At 49.5% G+C, this 22,914-nt stretch overlaps 1 protein-coding gene across 1 annotated transcript in view; it reads left to right on the top strand.

Moving 5' to 3' along the window:
• LOC120026773 (microtubule-actin cross-linking factor 1-like) overlaps nucleotides 1–22,914 on the top strand; it is a 144,532-nt gene that overhangs the window by 71,723 nt on the left and 49,895 nt on the right. Inside the window, exons 57-59 of the mRNA XM_038971490.1 lie at nucleotides 119–629; nucleotides 873–1,867; nucleotides 4,722–5,222. Coding sequence (XP_038827418.1) covers nucleotides 119–629; nucleotides 873–1,867; nucleotides 4,722–5,222 — 2,007 coding nt within the window. The remainder of the gene's footprint in view (nucleotides 1–118; nucleotides 630–872; nucleotides 1,868–4,721; nucleotides 5,223–22,914) is intronic.

Raw genomic sequence — 22,914 nt, 5'->3', positions numbered from 1 at the left:
ATTACCAACAGCGTTCTTATTAATTAGTGATAAGCTGTACTAGCCAAAATGTAGAGATTATTCCTGATTGAAAGAATGTTCTGACTCCTCCTCTTTCCCTTCCCTCCGTCCTCCACAGTTCATGCTGCGTGAGTTTGAGACCCGCCGGCCCCAGTTCGACCAACTCACCCAGGCGGCCGAGGGCATCCTTTCCCCGTCTGGTGGCGACTCCTCCCCGCAGGATGCCAAGGACCTAGCGGAGGTCCGATCCGAGCTGGGCTCCATCTCTCAGCAGTGGGACGACCTCACTCAACGTCTGTCCCGGCGCTCGGAGCACATCGACCAGGCCCAGGGCACCAGCGAGCGATACCAGGCCCTGCTGAAGGACCTTTCGGTTAGCGTGGGGGCGCTAGGCGAGCGGCTGGACGGCCAGGCTTCGCTCAGTGCCCAGCCCGAGGCCCTGAAACAGCGCCTGCAGGAGACAGGCGAGATCCGCTCTGAGCTGGAGCAGAGGAGGGATGAGCTGGGCGAGGCGGAGAAGCTGTGCGGCGAGCTGAGCGCCATCGTGGTTGAACCTTACCTGAGAGACGAGCTGAAGAAGAGGCTGGAGAGCGTGAGCAGCCCGCTGAGGAGCCTGGAGGAGAGGGCCAGTGAGTCTTCTGTCTTGTCTATGGCTTTCGTCTTAATTCTGTTTGTATGAATCTCTGTTGGCTTCAGTAGTATTTGTATGTGGTGGAGGCTATATTCTGGGGGTTTTGGTCTCTTTGTGGCTAGTTGTCAAGGTTTTGAATCCAGCGCTATAACCTCTCAGGTAGCTAGTCCATCTGGTTAAATGTTCTTCATCAAAACATCTGTAAATGGATAGCGTTCAAATCCTCTGTCCTCTCCCTCAGCTGACGGTCTATCCCAGCTCCAAGCCGCTCTCTCAAGCACCCAGCAGTTCCAGCAGATGTTCGAGGAGCTGCGGAGCTGGCTGGACAACCAGGGTGGTCAAAGAGACTCTACCGCCGACTCCCTCCCCTGCCAGCCCGAGGCTATCCGGACCCTGTTTGCCCAGCAAGACGAGCTTCATCGTGGGGTGGCCAGCCAACGTGGCCCCTACGAGCTCATCCAGGCCGAGGGGTCCTCCCTGCTCGCCAAGCTACCCGCCGGCGGCGAAGAACGATCAGCCTTACAGTCCCGGCTCGCCACCCTACGCCAGGACTGGGATGAGCTTAATCAGTGCATCGTGGAACGCCAGATCCGGCTGAAAACCGCTCTGACCAAGGCCGAGAGTTACCAGCAGCACCACGCCAAGCTCAAGCCCTGGGTGACAGAGTGCGAGAAGCGGGAAGCTGACATCCAGCCCTCCCTCGACCCTGCGGCCCTGGACGAGGCCTTGCAGAAGGCCAGGCAGCTGGGGTTAGACCTGGAGCACCATCGCCCACTCCTGGATGATTTAAACACCGCAGCCGACCAACTCCTGGAACACTGCCGCGTCGGAGAAGAAGACATACGTGACGAAAAAGCCCAACTCAACCGTAGAGTCGACGGGCTGGCAGAAAAACTCCAGAACTGTGTTTCCCAGCTGGAAGAGTTAGCGGGTCGACTTAAGGAGTTTGAGGACGGGCGGCAGACGGTGGAGAGGAGGCTGGAGGCGGCGCGGCATCAGATCGAGGTGCAGGAGGCGCTGGGCCCACAGGCGTGCAGCAACAAGAGCCTGGAGCGGCTGAGGAGCCAGCAGGAGACGCTGCACTCGCTGCAGCCACAGGTGGCCTACCTGAGGGATCTGGCCCAGGGGCTGGTGCAGGACGCACCCCACACAGCAGGGGGGGGCGGAGAGGGAGGACAGAGGCTGGAGCAGCAGGCCCGAGACACGGACAGAGAGTTTGGAGACGTCAGCGAAAAGGTGAGAAGATGTGTGAGGAATTTAGTATAAACTGTATTTCATATATAAAAAGTATAAATATTTAATCGACACTCAGATGAAAGATGGAGGCCTTTATTCTGTTCAATAGAAGAATGTTCCAAAAATGAAGCAGTTTTGAAAAATATAATACACAAAAACAATAAGGGTGTCTCAATACTCTTCAACAGCCTTTCCTCTTTTGAAAGCATTTGTTTGGGTTTGTTGGACTCATCACTTTTACAATTACATCATCCTTTACAATTACGTTAGTGGACAAATAAGGAAAGGAGACAATGAAAGGAAGCCATTTATGAGTATTGTAACACAGCCAATCTATTCAGCCTGGAGTGTGGCTGATCCAAAGGAGGAGCTAGTTTTAGCAAAGGTCATTGTGTGCGAGGGTGTGAAGGCTTGTGTGTTGTGACTGAGCGTGTGTGTGTGTGTGTGAGCATGTATGTATGTGCATGTGTGTGTGAGTTGAGATAGAGAACAGAACGTGTTTAGGCTGACAGAGGAGTTCAAGTATTCAGAGTTCCAGTGTCTTATATGGTCATTGTACAGATAGGAAACTTCAGACCATTGAATCACTTTACTGAGATGTAAACCAACGAGTCAAGAGCATTGTTCTGTATAGTGATCCAGTGCCTTCAGTATTCATAGCCCTTGACTTATTCCACATTTTGTTGTTACAGCCTGAATTCAAAATTGATTCAATAAAAAAAAAAGTCTCACCCATCCACACACAATACCCCACAATGACTAAGTGAAAACCTGTTTTTAGAAATGTTTGCTAATTTATTGATGATCAAATACAGAAAGAGCTCATTTAAATAGGTATTCACACCCGAGTCAATACTTTGTAGAAGCACCTTTGGTGGCGATTACAGCTTTGAGTTGTCTTGGGTATGTTGTATATCAGCTTTGAGTTGTCTTGGGTATGTTGTATATCAGCTTTGAGTTGTCTTGGGTATGTTGTATATCAGCTTTGAGTTGTCTTGGGTATGTTGTGTATCAGCTTTGAGTTGTCTTGGGTATGTTGTGTATCAGCTTTGAGTTGTCTTGGGTATGTTGTGTATCAGCTTTGAGTTGTCTTGGGTATGTTGTGTATCAGCTTTGAGTTGTCTTGGGTATGTTGTGTATCAGCTTTGAGTTGTCTTGGGTATGTTGTGTATCAGCTTTGAGTTGTCTTGGGTATGTTGTGTATCAGCTTTGAGTTGTCTTGGGTATGTTGTGTATCAGCTTTGAGTTGTCTTGGGTATGTTGTATATCAGCTTTGAGTTGTCTTGGGTATGTTGTGTATCAGCTTTGAGTTGTCTTGGGTATGTTGTGTATCAGCTTTGTACATCTGGATTGGGGGATTTTCCCCCATTCATCCTTGCAGATTCTCTCAAGCTTTGTTAAGTTAGATGGGGAGAGGCTGTGAACAGCAATCTTCAATGGGATGGGCCACTCAAGGACTTTCACATTTTTGTTTTGAAGCAATTGCTTTGGCTAATTGTCCTGTTGGAATGTAAATCTTCACCACCTTCTAAGGTCGTTTGCACTCTGAAGCAGGTTCTCATCAAGGGTTTTCCTGTGTTTGGCTCCATTCATTGTTCCCTCTATCCTTACCAGTCTCCCAGTCCCTGCTGCTGTAAAGCATCCCCATAGCATGATTCTGTCACCACCATGCTTCATGGTAGGGATGGTGTTGAACTTGTGATGAGCTGTGCCTGGTTTTCTCCAGACATTGTGCTTTGCATTCAGGCCAAATTAGTTGAATGTTTGTCTCATCAGACCACAGAATATTTTGCTTTAGAATCTGAGAATTTCACGTACCTTTTTGCAAACTCCAGCCAAGTAGTTCTGTCAGTGGTCATTGGTTTCTCGGTCACCTCCCTGACCAAGGTCCTTCTTGCCCGGTTGCCCAGTTTGGTCGTACGGCCAGCTCTAGGCAGAGTCTGGGTAATTCCATATTTTTTTAATTTCCGAATGATGGAAACCACTGTGCTCTTGGAAACTTTCAACACTCTTCAAATAGTTTTATACCCTTCCCCAGACATATGCCTCATCACAATTCTATCTCGGTGATCTACAGACAGTTCCTTGGCCTTCATGGTATAGTTTCTGCTCTGACATACTGTACACTGTCAACTGTGGGGCCATCTGTAGGCAGGTGTGTTTCTTTTTAAATCATGTCCAAACAGTGGAATCAGTCACAGGTGGACTCCAATCAAGTTGAAGTGACATCTCATGGATGATCATAGGAAATTGGATGAACCTGAGTTTAATTTGCAAAGGGGTGTGAATACTTTTAAATATTAAAATAGTAAATTAAATATTTCTGTATTTAATTTTCAATATATTTTCTAACATTTTTTAACATGTTTTCACTTTGTCATTATGGGGTATTGTGTGTAGATGGGTGAGAAAAAACATATTTAATCAATTTTGAATTCAGACTGTAACACAACAAAATGTGGAATAAGTCAAGGGGTATGAATACTTTCTGAAGGCACTGTATGTATAATTCCCAAATGTGCCATAGATAGTTACTTATAGACGGGTACAAATCAGTATGGTATTTAATCAGATACATGGTCAGAAGTCATTACATTTGGCCATTATTAATAAGATAAGTTTGTCTCTTATCCCACCGCTCTGATCACATTCCTTTCCTCCACATCGCTAATGAGAAAGTTAGGACTCAAAGCAGAGAGCTAGGATACATTAACTAGGCTGAATCATGAAGCATGATTTGTCCCGCTATTCATATCATATTATTACATCAGCAAGGCGCCATGCCACTTTCAACTTGCTAACATTATTAACTGTCTCTCCATCCTTCTCCTCCTTCCCTCCCGCCCGCCTCTAGATTGAAAAGTGCTGTTCCACCCTGGAGTCCCGTCTCCAGGGTGTGGGGGAAGTCCAGTCCTCGGTACGCGACCTCTTCTCCCGCCTGGCCGACCTGGACGACGAGCTGGACTCGCTGAGCCCTGTGGGGCGCGATGCCGACTCGCTCGCCTCGCAGGCGGACGCCGTCCGCACTTTCCTGGCTCGCCTGGCCACGTTGAGGTTGGAGCTCGAAGGTCACGGGGGCGACTGCACCGCCATGCTCCGCCGAGAGGGGTCGTCTCCCGATCTCCTCGCCCTGAGGAGAGAGACGGAGGCCCTGAGCCGCCAGGCTGGGAAGCTGGCCGAGAGGGGCCAGGCCAGACTGGAGCAGATCGAGGCAGCTGCCGAGAAGGTGGGAGAATTCTACGCCCAGGTGGCGGCGCTTCAAGGGCTACTGGGACGGGCAGAGGAAGGGCTGAACTCGCAGGGCGTGGTGGGGACGGAGGTGGACACCATCAAGCAGCAGCTGCACGAGTTCAAGGTAAGAACAAGTTTGATGTTTTTGGTTGGGAATGTGAATGTGCTACTACTGAAATGTATTGACTAGAGTGGACAATCCCGTTCAAGTCAATGTTCCGTGATGGATGGGCCGCCGGCCATATTGACTTCATCCAGGCCTGGAAGTAATGATCTTTCTGTGGCTACTCTATTGTAAAGTTTTTGTTCTGCACTATCATGTCATATCTTTGGGTATTATGTCTTCAGAGATTAGTAAATTGGGTAGAGCTAGCTATGGTTATACTGTAGTACAGCCTCCTAGAAGTGAGCTTGGCATGTGTTTTTGGTGCCGGCATCAATGAACAGCCTTCTGAATTGTCTTGTGACTCCTCAGAGAATGGAAAACTATGTTTCTAGCCACAGCTCCAGTATTACCTAGCCACAAGCCACCATTTGGGAAACATTGCATTGCGGATTTATTAGAACCAGTTCAGCTAGGGTTGTTGTGAAAAGCTATATTTCTTCTAGAATTGAGCTTGACGTACTTTGGTTTGAATTATATTCAACAAACGTGCAAAGAAATATAGCAGACATTGTGTATATAGTATTGCACAGTTGTTGCTCTGGCGGCCATTTTGTTAGAACCTCTCAGCTGGTGCTTGACTCTGACCTGCAACAGAATTAGTGCGTCTTATTGAAATAAGCAATTGACTAACACAGATCCTTTTGAAAGCCTTCAGTTACATAAGAGCCATTTCTTGGGAGAGGTCTCAGAGGAAAGTACTTGACCCTTCTTGGTTGTTGAACTTCGTGGATTAAGCCTCTTCTAGCGCAGATGCTTTGAGTGTGTGTGTCTCTCTGTCTGTGGGACTATGCCTACTGTAGGAAGTGTACCGTGGCATCCTCTCTTCTATAAATCAACTCCAGCTTCAACTTTGCTCTCTCGCTACTTCCCTTCCCCAACAGGATTTTGGACGGGTGACGTTTCTTTCCTGACTCCGCTCCTACAGTGGGCTGTGAGGAGGGTGTTGTGATGGAGTGTGACCCCTCTCCTAACTCAAGTCGTTCCTCTGGCTCTCAGCTGTATTTATAGAGCAGTCTGGCAGAAGAGAGGTATGGGGACTGAGGTATGTAGGGGACTTGAGTGAGCTTATATGCAAGAAAGGAGTGATATATAATTCATAGGAGCATCGCAGGGGGTGTGACTGAGTTCTACAGCCAGGCAGAGACGAGAGTTTAGTCACAGCAGCGCTGCTCTACTTCAAGTGTCTGACGCACTTCTTCGCCCATGCTGACTCGCTCGCGTCTAAACGTTCTTATAACGTTCCCTCAACCCCCCCCCCCCCCGACCCCCTACTGCTCCGGCGCCAGCCCTTGGAACTCGTTAGGGCCTGTCACCACGGTGACGGACGACAGGCTAAGTTTGATACCAGAGCGATTCGCACACCATACGTTTGTTTTTTTCTTCAAGCTATGCTCCCCCAGCCGTCTAGGAGAAATCCCAGGCTAGGTAACCCAGCCAACAAGAATTAGCCTACTCCTTCCCCCTCAATAGGAATCTGCTGTAGAACGTTCCATAGGAATTTGCTGTGTCCTGCTAAATAGCCATACAGAAACAGGGCCGCTCCATTGTACTGCTACTTTCCATTGGTTTCCATTCATTGTGAAATGTTAAATGATATTTCATGAGTACTATACCACACAGACAGGTCTTTCTGGCTGAGTCCATTGATATTAAACATATATATTTTTTACTATGCTTTATGCCATATCCTCTGCACTAGAAGTACCGCTATGTCAGTACGTTTGCAACACCCCCCTTCCTATCTGTTTATTTACTAGATACAGTAGCTCTGGGGCGGCAGCGTAGCCTAGTAGTTAGAGCGTTGGACTAGTAACCGAAAGGTTGCAAGATCGAATCCCCGAGCTGACAAGGTACAAATCTGTCGTTCTGCCCCTGAACAAGGCAGTTAACCTCTCTAGGGTATGTGGGACGGTAGCGTCTCACCTCGTCAACAGCCAGTGAAACTGCAGGGCGCCAAATTCAAAACAACAGAAATCCCATAATTAAAATTCCTCAAACATACATGTAAATCCAGCCACAGTGTCCGATTTCAAATAGGCTTTACGACGAAAACAAACCAAACGATTATGTTAGGTGAGTGCCTATTCACAGAAAAACACAGCCATTTTTCCAGCCAAAGAGAGGAGTCACAAAAAGCAGAAATATAGATTAAATTAATCACTAACCTTTGATGATCTTCATCAGATGACACTCATAGGACTTCATGTTACACAATAAATAAGTTCATATTTATATCCAAAATCTCAGTTTACATTGGCGCGTTATGCTCAGTAGTTCCAAAACATCGGGTGATTTTGCAGAGCGCCACATCAATTTACAGAAATAGTCATCATACATGTTGATGAAAATACAAGTGTTACACATTGAATTTTAGATCCACTTCTCCTTAATGCAAACGCTGTGTCAGATTTCAAAAAAACTTTACGGAAAAAGCAGACCATGCAATAATCTGAGTACGGCGCTAAGACGACAAATCAACCCAAAGAGATACCCGCCATGTTGGAGTCAACATAAGTCAGAAATAGCATTATAAATATTCACTTACCTTTGATGATCTTCATCAGAATGCACTCCCAGGAATCCCAGTTCAACAATAAATGTTTGTTTTGTTCGATAATGTCCATCATTTATGTCCAAATTCCTCCTTGTTGTTCGCGTGTTCAGTACATAATCTAAACTCACGACGCGTGTGCAAGTCCAGCGGAAAGTACGGACAAAAAGTTCCGTTACAGTCCGTAGAAACATGTCAAACGATGTATAGAATCAATCTTTAGGATGTTTTTATCATAAATCTTCAATAATGTTCCAACCGGAGAATTCCTCTGTCTTCAGAAAAGCAAATGGAACAGAGCTCGCTCTCACGTGAACGTGAGCGTCACGAGCTCAAAGCATTCTGCCAGGCCTCTGAGTCATTCCCCTCTCATTCGGCCCCACTTCACAGTAGAAGCATCAAACAAGGTTCTATAGACTGATGACATCTAGTGGAAGCCTTAGGAAGTGCAACATGACCCCATTTCCACTGTATTCTGGCTAAGCAAAGAGTTGAAAACCTACAAACTTCAGATTTCCCACTTCCTGGTTGGATTTTTTCTCAGGTTATTGCCTGCCATATGAGTTCTGTTATACTCACAGACATCATTCAAACAGTTTTAGAAACCTCCGAGTATTTTCTATCAAAATCTAATAATAATATGCATATCCTAGGATTTGGGCCTGAGTAGCAGGCAGTTTACTCTGGGCACGCTTTTCATCCGGACGTGAAAATACTGCCCCCTACCCCAATGAAGTTAACCCACTGTTCCTAGGCAGTCATTGAAAATAAGAATTTGTTCTTAACTGACTTGCCTAGTTAAATAAAAGTATATATAAAAGCTCCCTAAGATGGTGGAATTTTTAAGTAGATGATGTTAATGATTGGTTATATTGTCATTATATCAAATAAAAAAGGATAATTATAAACCTGTTAAAATATAGGACAAGCCTAATCTGATTGGAGGGTGTGTTGCTAGACTTACTGGACACTGGTTTCTGATTGGTTCAGCTGGTGTCTTGGTGAGCTTTCTTCTTCCTCCCTGTGCTGTCTCTTATTCTCTACTCCCTTGATTTATCGACACTATTAATATTGTGGTTGGCCCCCCCACTACTTTCTCCCCATCCCTTTCTTTCCCCCTCTTAATGAGAGCAAGCGGGATGGATGTTTGGCAGAAGACGAGCAGGGAGAGGAGCGAAAGGGGGGGAGAGAGAAAGAGAAATCGGTGAATAGCTGAATAGCAGTTAGCGAGCGAGAGGAAAAGAGAAGGGCGACAGCTTAATGGAATGTTCCAGTGTAAATGTAGACACAAGCTGGGCATTGCTGGCATTGACTACAGCCAGTAGTAATAGCAGTAATAATGGCACATTGTAAAAGTACAGCCGGCGCTGTATCTAGAGCATGAAGAGTTAGTCTGGGTGCATAGGAAGGGGTCTACAGGGAGAGAGGGGGGTGGTGAGGGGAGAGAGGTAGAAAGAGGGGGGTGGTAAGGAGTGAGAGGTAGAGAGAGGGGGGTGGTGAGGAGCGAGGTGGTGAGGAGTGAGAGGTAGAGAGAGGGGGGTGGTGAGGAGTGAGAGGTAGAGAGAGGGGGGTGGTGAGGAGTGAGAGGTAGAGAGAGGGGGTGGTGAGGAGCGAGGTGGTGAGGAGTGAGGTAGAGAGAGGGGGGTGGTGAGGAGTGAGGTAGAGAGAGGGGGGTGGTGAGGAGTGAGAGGTAGAGAGAGGGGGGTGGTGAGGAGTGAGAGGTAGAGAGAGGGAGGAGGTGAGGAGTGAGAGGTAGAGAGAGGGAGGAGGTGAGGAGTGAGGTAGAGAGAGGGAGGGGTGGTGAGGTGAGGAGTGAGGGGTAGAAAGAGAGGGAAGTGGTGAGGAGTGAGAGGTAGAGAGGGAGGGGTGGTGAGGGGAGAGAGGTAGAAAGAGAGAGAGAGGGGTGGTGAGGGGAGAGGTAGAAAGAGAGAGAGGGGGGGTGGTGAGGGGAGAGAGGTAGAAAGAGAGGGGTGGTGAGGAGTGAGAGGTAGAAAGAGAGAGAGAGAGGGGTGGTGAGGAGTGAGAGGTAGAAAGAGAGAGAGGGAGGGGTGGTGAGGGGAGAGAGGTAGAAAGAGAGAGAGAGGGGTGGTGAGGAGTGAGAGGTAGAAAGAGAGAGAGAGGGGGGGGGGGGGGAGAGAGGGAGAAAGAGAGAGAGAGGGGTGGTGAGGGGAGAGAGGTAGAAAGAGAGAGAGGGGGGGGGGTGAGGGGAGAGAGGTAGAAAGAGAGGGGTGGTGAGGAGTGAGAGGTAGAAAGAGAGAGAGAGAGGGGTGGTGAGGAGTGAGAGGTAGAAAGAGAGAGAGGGAGGGGGGGTGAGGGGAGAGAGGTAGAAAGAGAGAGAGAGGGGTGGTGAGGAGTGAGAGGTAGAAAGAGAGAGAGAGGGGTGGTGAGGGGAGAGAGGTAGAAAGAGAGAGAGAGGGGTGGTGAGGGGAGAGAGGTAGAAAGAGAGAGGGGTGGTGAGGGGAGAGAGGTAGAAAGAGAGAGAGGGGTGGTGAGGGGAGAGAGGTAGAAAGAGAGGGAGGGGTGGTGAGGAGAGAGAGGGGGAGGGGTGGTGAGGAGTGAGAGGTAGGAAGAGAGAGAGAGAGGGAGGGGTGGTGAGGGTAGAAAGAGAGGGAGGGGTGGTGAGGAGAGAGAGGGGGAGGGGTGGTGAGGAGTGAGAGGTAGGAAGAGAGAGAGGCAGATGAGGATAAGCAAGACTTCCCTTTCCCTAAGATCCTCTTTCATTCACTCAGGGAGCCCACTTGCCACATTTCACCCCTCCCTCTTCTCCTTTCCTCTCTCTCTCTCTCTCTCTCTCTTTCTCAAGCCCCCTCTCTCTCTCTTTCTCTCTCAAGCCCCCTCTCTCTCTCTCTCTTTCTCTCTCAAGCCCCCTCTCTCTCTCTCTGTCTCTCTCTTTCTCTCTCAAGCCCCCTCTCTCTCTCTCTCTCTCTCTCTCTCTCTCTCTCTTTCTCTCTCAAGCCCCCTCTCTCTCTCTCTCTTTCTCTCTCAAGCCCCCTCTCCCTCTATGTCCCACTCTCCTCTCTGGGCTGTAATGGATCTCGCCAGGTCATTTCAAACCTAAACATGTCTGTCTGCCCTGAAAGCAGACTAGCCTGTCTGCTCCACCATCCCATCCCCCCACCAGACCCCAGTTTAGACCGAAGGGAAAAAGACTACCAATCCACAGAGATGATGTCATTAGGGGGGGGTGGTAACGATTAGGGGGTAAGGTGCAAGAGGATCTTGTCAGATTAGTGAAGTCGTATTGAGTCACAAAGAGACGGAGGGGCGGATGAGAGAAAGAGGGAGGGGAAGGGTAGGGCGGTGTTGTTTTTAAGTGGCCTGCGGCAGTCCCTCTCCGTACATGTGGCGTGTTGGCCCGTGTTCGGACAAGTCCGACTGTTTATCAAGTATGTTTTTATAGCTGGCCATACTATCTGCGTACATGTGCTCTTATGTGATCAGCAGAATTCACTTGTGTGTTTAGGGGTGCTTTGTGTGCCCACTAGGTGTGTGTGTGTGTGTGTGTGTCTCTCGGGAGGATGTGTGTGGAGGGTGGGGAGACAGCTGAGATTCCGGACACGCCCCCTGAAAAAGGCTGGAATTAGAAACATCCTCTGACACACACACACACACACACACACACACACACACACACACACACACACACACACACACACACACACAGAGACTCCAGGGTGTGGTGGCTCTACTGCATGTCCCTTTGCTCCAGAGCAGCTGACATAGTCTATGGAGCGGGATTGGGATGAGGTGTTGTGAAGTCCCCCCACTACAACTGGGAATTCCTGTATAGGGCTGGTAAGGGGGACAGAGGTGACGGATGAGGAATCCTTCCCTTAAATCATCGCGTCTCTGCTGTCCTCACCCCTGCTTTCCCCCCTCTCTCCACCCTCCCTGCTGCATCGGCCCCCATCCTGGTTTCAAATACTATTTCAAATCGTTCAAATTCTTTAGAGCGTCTGCTATAGCCTGCCTGGAGTGCTAAGTGAGCATGGTTTGGGACTTTGGCCGTTCTTATTGGTTCAGTGCAACAGGCAAGCTCAATATAGGCCAGCTAAAGTATTTGAAATGATTTTGAATAGTATATAAACCTTGGTGAGATAGATCTGTCCCTGCGTATGGTGTGTGAGTCAGATCTCTCATCTCTCCCTCCACCCAAATCCTCAGAGACATGCTGTAAAGGATTCTGGGGTAGTCTTTTTTGGGGGGGGGGGGTTTATGATGTAGCTGATGTGCACGCTTCGGGTAGGATTGTGCCATAGCCACAGCTCTAGGATCAGCTTACAACTCCCTCAATTCTTGTTAATCCCCCCCACTTAATAATTGGGGGGGGGGAAGCCCAATGTGAAATTGGCTCTCTTTTTCCTGAAGATTCTTTGATAGATAGATTACATTGAAAGCGACGTGACTTACTGGTAATATGATGTCATGTTGATTAGGTGTTCCCGTAAATATTCCCCGGGACTTGGATGGTTGCGTTCCTCATTTATCATCTTCAGAGACCTGGCCTGATTTTGTGGGTCTCCACTCCTCTGTTTGTTGATTTAGCTCCTTTTGTTCATCAACTCTTTGGTTCATTTTCGTCTTTGTTTATTTTCCATCCTAAGGGGTTGATTGGATCAGGTTAACACAGTTTTCACTAATCATAGCAGATTCATTTCAGATTGACCCTTCCTTTACCATGCTCACTGTCTGAGTGAGAACTGTGTGTGTGTGTGTGTGTGTGTGTGTGTGTGTGTGTGTGTGTGTGTGTGTGTGTGTTACATCTTTCCCCATCTCCCTGCTATCGGGGTCCTATATTGTCTCAGCTGTTGTGAATTAGACGGGCATGCCACAGCACATCTCTCCTCGTCCCTTATCGTCACCGTCCTCTGTCACCAGCCCAACCGTAACAAATACACGGCTTCTTTACATAAACTACACAACTAGAATAATGTGTCAAATTAAGAAGCCCAATAATCTACGTAGAAGAATGTATGCAATGTTGGCATACACTCAGAGTTGGGAATGTGGGATACCATGGATAGTAGAATGCTGTGTGTGAGTAGAGTTGGCCCTCTCACTCACTCCTCACTGGCCACAGCAGGGCCCAGCACAGGTGTTGTTTGGAAAGAGGAAGAAAGCGTTTGTTTGTGTGCGTGTCTATTTTTAATTAGCAAAACACAGAAACGGGGAACAAAGCAGAAATGTGACCTCTAATTTGGCCAGGATTAGGATGTGGGGGAAAAACTTGAACATTCACATACGGGCCCCATATTCAGACCCTAATGATGCGTAACACCGTAGTTTGGCAACGTCTTAGGGACAATATGCTAGTCTTTCAGGTATGAAGGTGTGAGTTCTTCATTACAGAAATCATATGTGCCCACTTGGCCACACATGACTTTAGTTAAACAATCTGTAACACCTAAAAGTATTGTACCCCCCAGTATTCATTTGATTGTCAAGCCTGTTATTCACTATATGTACTGTGGCAGACTGGTTGAAGTTTCTGGGTGGTTTTTCATGCTTCTCTTTGTGTCTGTGGGGGGTGGTGGGGGGCAGACAATGGCCGCATTGAGCCGCTCAGGTACAACGCTGCTAGTTAATAATAAAACTGCTGCTGAGAGGGAGAGCGAGGGGGAGAGCACTTCCTTGCTGCCTGGATACGAGTGGGAGAAAGGGGCAGAGGCAAGAGGCAAGAGAGAGGAGGGAAAGGGAGAGGGGGAATGGAAAGAGAGGAGGGAGAAAGGGGGAAAAAATTCAGAGAATTGCCTTAAACGACAACAGTGCTTTAAAAAGATGCGATATGGATAGATGGTGAGATGTGGATTGAGTTCTGTTGAGAGAAAGGGAAAGGGAGAAATACAGGGAAAGGAGAGCGAGAGAGAGAGAGGGCACACTGTCATTTCTACAGGAGTTCTCTTGTGAGTAAACCAGCCACAGCAAAGTCAATACTATCAGTATCCTGTAGACACCTGCATATATCACCAAACAGCTCCACTGACTTTGCGGAGACGGTGGTCGGTCTGCATTATGGTATAAAGTCTAGAGACCTACAGCATGGCCTTTTGGCTGACGGCTAAACGTTAATGGATTCCGTTGCTTTGAGTCCCCACTGTGTGTAGCTCACCGGGGGATTTTGGGGCCTGCTCGCCCCTCCCGCTTCCTGTCTGAGGCAGAACTGTGACTCATTTAAGCAGCCGTGACAGACCAAATGAACGGGGGATGAATGACAATTTAGAGGAGAGGAGTGGGGGGTGGACACATAGACTGCAAGAAAGGGGTCAAGGATGGAATGATCAAATCCGACACAATCAAAATGGAGACGGCAGAGAGGGCGTAAAAAATAAGTAATAGTATTGATGTATTATCTTGCCTGTGTACCCCTTGTGTTCTTCCTATCCCTCCCTCATTTCCCCTCACTGGCGTTCCATCTCTCCTGGTAGCTGGCCCACATGTGTGCGCGGTTCAATTTGGAGCGGCTTGTGCTGTAGGGGGCATTGTAGGTCGCGCGAGACTGAGGAAGCATTGGGGGGGTGGGAGGGCTGAGCAGAGGAGGGACAAACCCCTTTTGTTTCTATGAAGACGTTTTCCTTGGACGCAGCCATGACAGCTGCACCACAACTGACAGAGGGAGTGAGAGGGGGGGGGGGGGAGTTAAAAAGGAAGAGTGGAGTATTTAGCGTGTTTGACATGCAGGCCACGGGCGGCTCGCAGCAACAGTTAGACGACAGAGAGAGGGGGGAGGGAAAGCGAGAGAGAACTCCCTCCCCCTATCAAGTGAAGAATGCGTGTGGACTAAAGAGCGACAGAGCGAGGGAGAAGGCAGGCATGCGTTAGTTGAGTTCACATCGGCTGCTGTCTCTGCCAGAGGTCTTTAAACGAACAGTCATAGCAACTGTAAAAGGGAAGGCAGGATAAGAGAAGAACGAGTGGAGGTGTAGGAACTGAACCACAACAGGCACTGTATCAGGGATACAAGGAGAAAAACAAACATATATACACTAGATGACTGATAGGGGGCGCTGGGTTGAAGCCACTGTGCCTCCATCTTGGCACTTCCCCACCTTTCAAAAAAAATATTTTGTAAGTATAAAGTAAATTTGTGATTACTAATGTTACTGTCCCCACTACAACAAAAATATACTTACATTTAATTGAAATACTGTAGAATTACATTCATGGCCGACCGGTGGCCAATACATAGCATCAGCAATCCAGGGTTTATACACATCATTGGTTAAAATACTCCACTTTTGTCTGGTACCAGGGGTTGCTGTCATGCTTGCTAGATTCCCCCGACTGTGTGCGTAGATTTTTTGGTGTGGCATCCTGAGGCCCCCTTTTCTGTAACACCTAGCCTCCTTTGCCCCTGAGCCCCCCCCCACACACACACACACACACACACACACACACACACACACACACACACACACACACACACACACATACACCCCTCTCCTTGCTGGATTTGGTTACACTAGAGTGGCGGACGGGAATGCAGAAGTGGAGACTGTGATTGTGAATATTGACGACTTTTGTGTCTCTTCTCCATGTTGTTTTACACTGTCACGCTGGAGAATAGCAAGCGGCTGCTTGGAAACCTGTAAAAAAAAAGAGGGGGAACAGGATAGATGGAGATTCTACTTCCTTGTATGCATATAGACTGTTTATTTTGGAAAATACAAAAGCCGTTATTGATAAGCCTCTTTTTTTTTTTTTCTGGCTTGCTAGCAGTTCCCCTCCCTCAATCACTCCCCTCCCCTCCATCCCTCCCGCTTTCTTTCCCTCTTTCTTTCTCTCGCTCACTGTTTCTCTGTATCATTTCCCTCTCTGCGGACAGCGTTTTTGTGCTCTGAGGGGGAGGTGATTTGCCCAGGAGATTCGGTTCTGGATTACAAAGCAGTGATGAATGTCGCAGTCTCACAATACTAGCGTCTCTCCTTCACTCCTCCTGAGCTTGTGAACACTGCGAAATAGTACCATCCTGCCTAGCAACAATCCCCCTCACCTGTGTTCGTCTTTTCATTTTATCCTCAGTCTATTTAGCCGTTAATTTTGAAAGATGATTTGCCGAGTGCTTAGCGTGGGATAATCTTCTCTCGTTATCCCGTGATTTATTTTTAAAAAGCAACCCCCCCCCCTCTCTCTCTTTGGCTCCACGCACCCCTCCTTCCTCTCCCTATCTGTAGCTCACTCCCCCACCCCTCTCATGTTTTTTTCGGGAGAGGAAACCAGCATGATTGGAGCACTTCCTGTGTTTTAATACCAGAGCAGGAAACAGAACCAGCGGAGCTGGATTTAAACAAAAACAGTTCGAAAGAGAGAGCGAGACAGAGAAGAAACGAACGAGTGAGTGAGTGAGCGAGAGAGACAGAGAAGGGGGAGTGACTGAGTGAGCGAGCGAGGGAGAGAGGAGAAATTGGGAGATTTTTTTTTTTTTTTAGCAGCTGCAAACCATTTCAGTCTGTGTAGTGGCCTGAGAACAGAGAGACTGAGCGACAGAAAGAAAGCAAGGAAGCCTGCCTGCAACAAAAAAAAACAGGAAGAAGAACTGGGATTGCGTGGCGCTTTGTTTCATCAACGGAGCTCTCTAAAAAAGATAGAAGTGGAGAGAGAAAGAAGGGAAGAAAAGGAGAGTGTCTGGGGATTGTCTGGGAGAGAGAACCGCCTGCAAGGCAGAGTCAGAAGCAGCGCTCAGACTGGGTCTCGGACTGTCTGGGTCTCTGCCCTCTGGATACAGTCCCACGACTGGGCTCACCCCCCCCCCCCCCCCCCCTAACCCACCTACCTTCTCTCCCTAACAAACCCTCTCACCCCCTCCCGGATTCAGCCTCCGCTCTGGATTTACTGTCTCTTCTTGCCTGGAGCTGTGGATGAGCAGCGTGATGGAAGGTGGGAGATGATAGACAGGCGTCTAGTCTACGCTAGGAAAAAGGTCTGGATCTCTTTGTTCTGGTTTTTGAATTGTAAGACTGACTTGTGCGGAGTGGCGGATGATGGGATATACTTTTTCGCTGATGATGAGGATAATGATGATGTCAGCAAGAGGGATGAAAGAGCACTCCAGGCACAGAGCGGGCCGCTGCCTTCAGACACACATCACTCATGCTTTGTGATCAGATTGGGAGAGAGAAAAAGGAGAGAGAAAATATAGACTGTCTGCAAGGACACACTCACAGGACCAAAACAGGCTATGAGTGACTGCTCGGTTACTTTGTGTGAGATTTTTGCTGCAGTTTTGATTCCCTCAAAAGGATCAACTCTTTTATTAAGTCATTCTCATGGTTTTGGGTTGACAACAAAACTTGAACCAAGACAGAAAAACATCAACAAAGCCATTGGGACTGCACTTTTTTCTCCCCCCCCCCCCCCCCCCCCCCCCCCGCACAATCTCTTTATATCAGGGAGTAGTGGATTTCTCACCTTAAAAGGAGACTTTACACACTTCTTTGGCTGCTTCTCACTGAGACAGTTGCTCAACCCTTCTCTGCTGCTTATCCTGTTGTGGCAGAGCGAGGAGAGCAGGAAGGGAAGGAAGGAGTTGAAGAGTGGGAAAGGATTCAGGAGTAGGGAGTTGAACGACTCTGTGTGTGTGAGGGGGGAGTTAAACGTCAAACGGAACAAAAAGGAACAAAGGGTTGTTATCTCCACGGCACTCACCTCGTTCTGGACTTTGGACGTCTACGAGACAGCCCCTGCCTCCTTCCTGATAACCTTCCAAACGAGCAGTGCTGATTGATATGCTGCCGGAGGAGAGGAGCATCTGCATGCAGGACACTCACTCGCTGATGCTTCTCTGCGTTTCAGATAGCGCCGGGATATGCTGCTGCACTGCTATTGAGGTGACATAGTAACATGTGGACCTATGGTCTTGTAATGTAGATTGCAAACATTTTGGCCATTGAAGCGGATTCATGTTTGGGATTGTGGATTGGACCGGGAACGGTTGAGCAACTGAACTCTTTTTCAACCCACCCATTAAGGTATTTTCCCCATTGTTTTCTGTGGAATACTTATTGGCCCCGTCCCCGAGGGGGGCCACCCTGCCCCTATAAAGGACCACTGCAGGCCGTCAGGGGATCTCCCCCAGGGGCAGCTGAGGAATGGGAAAGCCCCTGAGCCGGCCGGACTGCCTGAGGCAAAACCCCCGATGCCTGGGGAAGGGGGACGAGGATGAGGCCTACATCGAGGACTGCTATGTCCCCCAGCGGTCCATCTACGACACCATGCGCATTAACGAGCAGATCGACCAGGGCTCCTCCAAGCTCAGCCAGCCCTCGCGCAGCACCCTGGGCTCTGGCGGCGGCGGAGAGGCCAGCACCCTCTCCAGCAACGGCACCATCGGGGCTGACTTAGGGAGCGTCTTTGTGTCAAGGGCGCACGCTGATGCCGGAGTTAAAAGACTGGACGAAAGGGTGATCTTTGACGCCCTCAAGCTAACCGGCGATCCCCAGAGCATGTCGCCACCTGGAAGTTGCGGTGGTTCTGGTTTACCCATCACACCCTTGTCCTCTGCCTCCTGTGGGGCAGCCGCAGTAAAAAGGCGCCACCAGGGCAGCGATAAGAAAGACAACCCCAATCGTCGTTCCTGGAAGGCGTTTATGCCCCCCAGTTACCCAGAGTTTGCAGAGAGGCTTGAGTTTTCTCCTGGGGAGAGTGCTGAGAAGCGTCTGTCCGGTCCTGGGATTCCACTTTCTCTACTTCCGCCACCAACCCCTCCAACCACCTCCACACCCCCCTTACCTCCTTACTCGCCTTCCACTTTGTCGTCCGGGGGTCCTCACACTCCTGTCTCATCCTCCCCTTCGTTGACACTGAGTCCCATTCCCCCCCTCCAACAGCACCCTGTCAGCAGGCAAAAACAACTTCACCCCCTGCTCCAAAAACAACACAAGCAAACACATGCACTACCCTCCCCCTCAAAAGAACAACCATCGGTGCAGTTACCTACCCAACACCACCAGGGCTCTGGGAGCACCCCACAGCAGAGTCCCAATGCTACCGCACAGCTGGACAAAAAAAAAGACAAGCATCATAGGCGCCCGGCTGTATCTCCCAAAGCTGGTATCAAAATAATTACTGAGGAGAGCCCTGAAGCGGCCAAGGCTTCTGACTCTGAAAGAGAGACGGACTCTCCTCTCCTAGAACAAGACCTGGACAAAGCCCCTCTCCTACCCCAGTTGGCCCCACCGAAACCGGTGTTCTGCCCCCCGACCAAAGCACGCACCTGGCCCCGCAGCATGAGAGGGGGAAAGAGGTCCCACGGGGGCATGCGCCACCTCTTCCCCGTCCTGCCTCCCCTGCCCCCCTTATTGGGAGAGGACAGTGACCTGGACGAGGAGTCATTCTACCTACTGGACCCCCCCTCACCTTTCCTCCAGGAAGAGGAGGGGCTGGCCCATGGAGGGCTGCCACTCTCCCCCTGCCTCAGCCAGGAGGGGGGTGAAGTGGGACTTTTGGGCTGGGTTCCCCCTAATGGTGAGCTCCGGCAACGAACCGCCTCTGAGCTCAAATTCGAGGAGGATGAACGCAGGATCTTACAGGAGCTGGAGGAGGATGAAGTGGACATGGAGGAAGAAGGAAAAGGGGAGGAAGAAGGGACAAGAGAGGGGGGAGAAGTGGCGGATAAGAAAGGGGAAATTGAAGAAGAGGAGGAGAGGGCTAGGAGAGAGGAGAGGGAGTGGGAGGCAATGCTGAAGCTGGAGAATAGGGAGATAATTGACCAATGTTGGGAGGGGGACTCTGGAGAGGGCTGGGAACCCCAACAATCAGAGTCTTCTGGACATTGGCCACTTCTTACCCCTCCAACAGGTTTTGGTGGGCCTAGGGCCCCCAGTGCCTCCCCCTGCCCCAGCTCAGGGGCTGGCTCAGATGACCTTTTCCTAGAGCTGGAGAGACAATGTTTAGAGGAGGAGGGAGGGGAGAGCTCTGTGGACCCTGAATCTAGTGAGGCAACAGATCCCTACACCCTAGCCAGTGTAGAGGAGGAGGATGAGGAAGAGGAGGAGCAGGAGGAAGCCACTGATGCCTGTATATATTTTGTGGAAACTGCCCCTATGGATATCGATCAAAGGACAGAAACTGATTGCGCTGAGCCCCGGTTGGAAAACCCCTTCTCAGTTCCCCCACCACCTAGTCCTGAACACATGGACCAGGTCCAACTACAGACCTCTGAACACACTGACCTGGAGGAAGCACAGCCCTGTTATGAACTCCATCGGGTTCTCGTTGAAGATGAACAATATCATATTGATGAAGAAGAGCAATGTGTAATTGATTATGAAGGCGAAGAAGAGCGGCGTTGTCCCGAGACTACTGAAATGGACTCGGTCTGCGGACTTCTCCCTGAGTCCGACTCAAGCGGGGTCCACATGTCCCAGCCAGACAGAACTGCTTTGTCCGACACCACCCAGAACGACTGTGAACACGAGCCACCCGCTGAGAGCGAGTGGGAACTGGACAGCGGGGCGTCATCGGTTCAAGAGGTCGAGGAAACAGGGTTGTGCCTCCACACGGCCTCCCCACCACCTCCATCCCCCAGCCCACAGAACCCTTATGCCAAGGGGGAAGAACAGGAGGTGGAGGAGGCGAAGGAGAGGGTGCCAGACTCGAGTGCATGTGAGCAACCTGAGCCTAGTTGTGACAGTGAGGAGGCTAGCGTGGACCAATCCCCTGGGTCGACCCACTCAGATGGAGAAATGAGGGTTAGTACTGCAGAGGATGTTGCTGAACTAACTTCCTGTCAAGAGGAGCTGTTCTCTTCAGAGATTAGTGAAGTTGCTAAGGAGACAACCTCTGTCACTGAGGGGATGACACTTGCGTCATCAGACACTTGGAACTGCTTTGTCCCCGCAGATAAGGTTTCTTCTCTGAACATGTCTGGGCAAGACATGGACCAGAGGTCCACAAGCACCCCCAAAGCTCTTGCAGACTCTCTCCCTCTTTCACACTCCCCTGCCCAACAAAGAGACTCTGCCCCCCCTTCACCCTTACCACTGTCCCCCGTCAAGCATGAGCCAAGAGGGCCAGGCCTGGACAGCAAAAACTCTGACGCTTTTGTGGCCACTGACAGTTTTGTTTACCTGGCGGTCTCCGTGCCACCCCCGTTCCCTCAGGACTGCCCCCCCTCCCCGCTGGACTCCTCAACACCCCCCAGCCCTGTCCCCAAACCCTGCCCTGAGCCAGACGAGGGGGCCTTCCTTTGCTCCGACAGCTTTGTTTACTTGGCCGCCCCGGAGCGGCTCCCCCAGGGGTCCGACGGGGGTTCCGCATGCGAGGACGCCCAGGAGCTGGACTATGGAGACTCGTACTCTGAGGGTACCCAGTCGGGAGTGGACTTCGTCCTTGGGTCCATGACTGGGGACAGTGACTGGGAGTCTGACGGCTCGGCCTTGGACCCCCCTTGTACCAACAGGGAGTGGGAGGAGCTGGAATCTGGGTTACTCCAGGGGCTTTTCAGGGAGGGCCAGTTGGAGGACCAGAGGGCCCCAGTTGCCACAACAGAGACTGAAGGGTCGGACTGTGAGACCCCCTCAGGGCCAGTGACCACAGGGCAGGGAGGAGCGCCCTCACCCTGCCCCGACATAGAGACCCAGGTTGAGGTATAACCGTTTTCCATCCGTCTTTAATTGAGGTTTATAATCAATGGTCAAGATCCAGTCAGACAGAAACTGACGCCGCTGGTCAGTGTTTCAGTCAGTGGGTCAGTCTCAGCTTGGTAGGCTACGTTTCAGGGTAAGGTGGTGTTTATGTACTTGGTGCAGTGTCTCAAGTTCTCAGTCTAAACCCCTCTTCTCAGCACCGTCCTCTTGTCTTCATTCTGATTGGTCTTAGCATGTTCTTAGTATTAATATCTCATTGGGCTATAGGAGGCAGTGTGATCACAGTGGCTCTCAATTCATTTCAGTATTGCAAAGGCATTAGGTTGATATAGATACTGCTTGGAAAATGCAGTGGAAAAGGGGGTTGGGGCCACATAGCTTGTTGTACTGCTGTAGTTAGACTGTAAATGATTGCAGTATGATGCACAAGGAGGGGTCTGTCCATTTAATGGAAAGTACCCTCAGGCTGTCTGTGTGTATACGATTGTGTATGAGGGAGCATGTTCGAGAAATGTACTTGAGGCAGAACATTCCGTTAGAGAATATCATGTGCTTCTTTTTTTAATGTAAAGTGCGGTGTTGGCACTATTTAAGCGCATGGCTTATAAACCGCTATGTGTCGTTTGCATTGACTCTAAATAACAGCTCGACTAATCTGTTTCAAATGGCCCAACTTACAGTAGGGGTGTTTTACGTACCTCACATGTTTGTGTACGTGCACATAGATCACAGGCTTTGAAGTAAGCACTTCCATCTGTTTCAATGTAACTTGTGTATGAGTTCAGTGTTAGAAGGGCCGGGATTCATATTCGCTGTATGCAGTGAGACTTTTGACTTCTTTTGACATTTTCAGACATTGGTTTTGATTACTTTATTAGATATAATTCTAAACTGTTTATAAGAGAATGGGAATTTATATATCATCACCATGTGGTTTCATTGAGCAATTCAAGTCTGAATTTGGCAGTTAAGCACACAGGCTGCACCCTTTCACGGACATTTCAGTGTGCTAGTAGTTTGTTTGCCTGGATCAAAGTCTCTGTGTGACTTCCGTGCCTTTCGGATCTGCATATCCTCACAGTGTTCTTTTCCATTCTCTTCCGACTCCCCCTGTGTTTGTTTGTGTGTGTGTGTGTGGTTCTGTACGTGGGAGTAAATGACTGTAGTATTCGGCCAGTATTTGTTTGCACCTTACCGTCTCGTACGTCTTGCGTTAGTGTTTGCACGTCCTCACCACCACATACTGTACTTCCATCCAGTTCTCTCCCTGTGCTGTTTGTCTGTGTGTATTTATGTGGGTATGTATTTCTGGGCCAGTGTGTTTGACTGTCTGTCATGCCTAAACTAGGGCCTTCTCTGCTTCACACTGTTGGTCTGTCTGGGGTGTCCTTGTCCCTGCCTGCCTAATGGACTCCTGATTAACTCCTGATGGCCTCCAGGGTTTTTATTATTAAATGACTGACTCCATCAGCTACACACACTGGTGGCCTGGTCCTCATCTCATTTACTATGGGTG

Source organism: Salvelinus namaycush, chromosome 32 (genome assembly GCF_016432855.1).
Source record: "Salvelinus namaycush isolate Seneca chromosome 32, SaNama_1.0, whole genome shotgun sequence".
Classification (NCBI taxonomy): domain Eukaryota; kingdom Metazoa; phylum Chordata; class Actinopteri; order Salmoniformes; family Salmonidae; genus Salvelinus; species Salvelinus namaycush.
This window is presented reverse-complemented; position numbering and strand designations above follow the sequence as displayed.